This window comes from Borostomias antarcticus, assembly GCF_949987555.1.
Source record: "Borostomias antarcticus genome assembly, chromosome: 20".
Classification (NCBI taxonomy): domain Eukaryota; kingdom Metazoa; phylum Chordata; class Actinopteri; order Stomiiformes; family Stomiidae; genus Borostomias; species Borostomias antarcticus.
In genome coordinates, this window is record NC_140253.1 from 8,787,284 (window position 1) to 8,792,283 (window position 5,000).

Sequence of the window (5,000 nt, forward strand, 5' to 3'; positions counted from 1 at the left end):
AGAGAGAGAGAGAGTGTGTGTGTAAGTGTGTGTGCATGCGTGTGTTTGTGTGTCCATGTGCACATTTATGTGAGTGTGAATGAGTGAATGAGTACATGCGTAAGTGCGTGTGCGTGGGAGTGCCTGTGTGTGCGTGTGTGTGTGTGTATCCATGGCTACACACCAGTACTTGACAAAACGCAGACTCCCAGTGTAGAGAATAAGCCAATAGAGCTGAGTATGTTAATTTCCTGTTAAATCTGGATCAAAAACAGACACTATCGCTGTCTTTGTTTCCAGCGCTAAGACGGGATTCCCAGAAATGTTTATCTGGGATAACATTGAGCCAAGGTTGCACGCAAGCCTCTTGACCAGACCCTGGTCTGACCGGCTGTAAACAAAGACGTCTGATGAGTGTATGCAAGTGTGTGTTACATGTTGCCAGAGTTTTCTCAGATGCAGGAACAGTGTCTCTCTCTCACACACACATGCACGCACGCACACACACACACACACACACGCACACACATACTCACACACACTCAATGCCTGCACATCAAACAGAGCTGACAGTCAACACAATGGACCTATCTCCAGTCAGAGGTCCTCCTCCCCCTCCACTCCTCTCTCTCTCTCTCTCTCTCTCTCTCTCTCTCTCAGACACACACACACACACACACACCATGCAGGCTTAATTATGCCATAACTGCCCCAGGGCTCCACACCAAATTCCACCAGCTCAAATACCACATAATATCACAACTTCCACCCCTAACAACCTGCTACTATTCAACTCCCACCCCTAACAACCTGCTACTACTCTTTATCTAGCGCTCAGCTCATGTTGCACTGGTGCGTACAGTGTTCCACTAAACTAAATAATAGCTGGATTATAGACTAAATAGCAGATAGGTGACACCAATTGTTAAGTGGTGTGTGTGTGTGTGTGTGTGTGTGTGTGTGTGTGTGTGTGTGCATGCACGTGTGTGTATGTACGTGTTTTTGAGTTTTGAGTTTCCGAGTGTGTGTCTGTGATTTAGGGTGTGTGTGTGTGTGTGTGTGTGTGTGTGTGTGTGTGTGTGTGTGTGTGTGTGTGTGTGTGTGTGTGTGTGCGTAGTGTAAGATGGCGGCAGAGCGTGGCGTTCTGACTCACAGTCTCTCCAGTTCCTTCAGATCCTGGAATGCTCCTCTCTCTATGGTGGTGATCTTGTTCTCCATCAACTGCCTAGGAGAGAGAGAGAGAGAGAGAGAGGGAGAGAGAGAGAGAGAGAGAGAGAGAGAGAGAGAGAGAGAGGGAGAGAGAGAGAGAGAGAGAGAGGCAGAGAGAGGGAGAGAGAGAGAGGGAGAGAGAGAGAGAGAAAGAGAGGCAGAGAGAGGGAGAGAGAGGGAGAGAGAGAGAGAGAGAGAGAGAGAGGGAGAGGGGAGAGAGAGAGAAAGAAAGGGGGAGAGGGAGAGAGAAGATAGATTGCAAAATAGGTTGACAGAGATGGAGGAAGAGATAATGAGAGAAAGTGATGGAGGTAGAGTGGAAGAGAGGAGAGGGAGAGGGAGATGGAGGGAGAGATAGTGAATGTGGTGCATTTCAGAGAGGCGGGGGAGAGAGAGAGAGAGAGAGAGAGAGAGAGAGAGAGGGAGAGAGAGGGAGAGAGAGAGAGAGGGGGGACAATCAGTAGCCGGTCAATAAAGCACCCAGAATTGACTTTTAAACTCCCCCGTCAAATCGACAGGTCCCATCAATCATTCAATTTACCCCCCCACCGCCCCGCACCCCTGTCTAACCAGATAGATGTGACAACCCATACAATTACACCCACGGCTGTGCTGACCAGAACACACACACACACACACACATGCATGCACACACACGCACATGCACACAAATCATATTACGGACATAATCTCCAGAGGTATGCCAGCAATGCCAATTCTATGCTGCCATTCACTTTAAACAGTGGAGCGACACCCAACACCTACTTACACACACACACACTCACGCGCGCGTGCGCACACACGCACACCTCTTCCCACATAAGGGTATGGTCTATTTAGCCTCCCCCACAGAAAACTGTGCGGGAGAAATCCTAACCTGGAGCCATGCAGGGTTAGAAACCTGTTCCTACACGACGCTCCCACTCCTTCCCTCCCTCGCTTCGAGCCGCATTCCTCCTTGCGCGGTTACACCTAATGACCGCTATCTCTTTCTCTCTCTTTCCTCCATCACTTCCTCGCCAGCGTGTTAATCACTCCAGCACATGGCCCTCGGGGCGCCGCGGTTAAAATCAGCTCTTTCTGACACTTCCCTGCGCAGATTAACGCGACGATGTCAACAGGTGCTGCTGCTTTTTGCCGTTCGATTAATTTGCTAATTCAATGTTTTATTTTGATAGTCTGATTAGTTGGATGTCGTCAACAACTTTAGGAAAGAAAGGAGAAAAATATAGGACCACCCCAACGTCTCCAATTCGTTATTTAAGCCCTTTTGAGAGGAAAAAAACACAATTTGATTTGCAACGAGGGAGCAACTTTGTGAATTAAATGATTCACAATTTGTTGAGTAGCCTATCATGGGCGACTATTAATCGGTATGATTTATGATTGAATAACTCTACGATTGAATTACTTTATTATTGCTGTAGGCCAAATTTGATTGATTATATTAATTTAGGCTACAGCGCATATGCCTACTTACAACACTCGCAGATTCCTCAGTCCAGCAAAATCCGCCTTGTTGATTTTAGTGAGGTTGTTTGCATTTAAATCCCTGGGGAAAAAAGAGAAAGGGTAAAGTTAGATTTCAATAAATCAACTGAGACATGTAGGCCTAAACAATAAATAACATTTTTGGAACGAATCACGGAAAGAATTTGGCAATGAAGCCTAGTATTACCCAACAAGCAGCATATCAAATTGTATTTTATTAAGCCTAACTATAGCCTAGGAATAGCCTGTTTTCCTCAAAATCAAACAAGATAACGTTGGCTACAGATTGGGCTACACCGTGATACAGTAATGTAGCTATGTAACCTAATAATGATAGGATTGAAGCCGTTCGAGACTAAGAAGGAACACAAGTATGAAATTAGACTAGGCTGTATGTTACAGGTAGCCTAAACGAAAATGACTTGAGTTAAAATAAGATTAGGCCACGCTACTTTTAGATGGGCTCTTTTTTCCCCTAAACCAAAAACCCGATTTGCCAAATCCGTTTTTGATTAGCTCGCTGCTGGCCACATAAACCAATGCGGTGGGTCTGAGGGTTTCGCAATGCAACAGTGCGAGACCACAGACTTGGGCACGATCCCCGTTACTTCACGAGCTGCTCCGCGGTAGCCTATAGCGGGCACCGAGGAGGGCAAGGGCGATCGGTGGTCGTGTTGGCAACCATTTCAGCCCCTTTGCAGTTGATTGCTATCTACCTGCAACTATTCACGTATCATCAGCCTAATACTGTAGGCTACGCATGCTATAGCCAATAATAATATTAGGTTATCACAACAAAAGTGAACTAGCCTATAAGGTCATCCCAGGATTCAACAAAGAAACAATTATGCAACGGCTTTCAGATAATACACAACCCTTTAAAATGCATCGATGCTGGCACATCAACTGGTTGTTGCGGCTTGATTTCCACTGTCACGGTGTTCTTTCTGCTGGGTTTACTTACAGCCTCTCTGTGTTGCGGGGGATGTTCCGCGGCACGCTGCGGAGCCCCTGGCCGTGGCAGTCCACGGTGGTCCCGGAGCAGGAGCACTGCGCCGGGCAGGGCTGGCAGTCCACCCCGCCGGACAGGACCAGGAGACTCAGCAGCCCGAGCCACAGAGCGGAGCACGGGGGATTCAGGGCTCTCATCACTGCGGTAAAATAGACCCAAGGAGAGATTTTTAATCCGAGGGAAGGTGCGTTTTTTTCGGGGGTGGGGAGGTGGGGGGGGGGCGTAAAATAAACCTAAAAATCCCAAGAGGTCACCAAACTCTCTTGCGTTGCTGTGGAATGTTGCCTCTCTCTTTTGCCTTCCTTTTCCCCTCTTTTCTGTTGTTTTGTAGCGTTTTGATGATCACATTTCACAAGAACGTGCAAGTTTCTGGAGGACGCGAGAGGAGGACACTTGTTTCTGGGGTCAGTAGCCGAGCGAGGTGCCCCTCCGCGGGGGGAGAGAGCGGAGAGAGCGGAGAGAGGGGAGAGAGGGGAGAGAGGGGAGTGCGGCAGGCTGGTGCACGGAGTCTGGCGCTAGAGCGGCGCAAAGTTCCACATGTCCGCGGCATGCGGTGCGGTAATCCCCCGTGTATTAGTTAAACCCGTGAAACACCTCGATCCGAGATCCGATACTCTCGATGGACACACACACTCACTCACACACACGCACGCACACACTCACACACACATCAGGTGAGCTGAGACAGACAGCGCAAGGGTGAGCGAGCGAGTGGCGGGGGCGGTTATTAATTCACAGCACGCGCCAGGCGGAGAGGCAGTGTTCGGTTTTCCAAAAGCTCGCGCGGCAGGTCACCGTTGTCGAGGTATTGATTTCCGTTCAAAACATTCGTTACCGGTCCGTGACGGGGAGAGACGGGAGAAAAAGACCCGCGTGCATATAATCCAACTCTCCGTTGTGAGTGAAAGCGCAGCTCCCGAGTGTGAGAACGAGACGGGAGCGGGCACGTCTGCTACTGCGTCTGTACAGGCAACACCTCGCTCGCTGGTCTCCGCTACACACACACACACACAGACACACACACCACTCTCTCTCTCCCTCTCTCTCTCTCGTCTCTCTCTCTCTCACACACACACACACACACACGCGTGCGCGCACAGTGTGCGTTTTTCCTTCAATCGCCCCTGAAGGTAGGCAGGCAGACCGAGGGATTCCCAATGCGACCGCACTTCCAAGCGGGACTTGTCTCGCTGCAGTGGCCCGGCCACCTGATGCCTTGAACGAGCCGGGGAGACGAGCAGGGCCGCCTGGATGAATCCACCTGGCGCGGCAGTGCGATGAAAGCAATCCAGATCGCGAGAACAAGTTG

The 5,000-nt window shown here is 49.7% G+C and overlaps 1 protein-coding gene across 1 annotated transcript in view; it reads right to left on the reverse strand.

Annotated features, from left to right (window-relative positions):
• Positions 1-5,000, reverse strand: part of LOC311322545 (slit homolog 2 protein-like) — a gene marked incomplete at both ends in the record, with an annotated part of 82,474 nt that overhangs the window by 50,646 nt on the left and 26,828 nt on the right. The window contains 1 exon segment of the mRNA XM_084454634.1: positions 3,644-3,830. Within this exon segment, the coding sequence (XP_084310760.1) occupies positions 3,644-3,830 (187 nt within the window).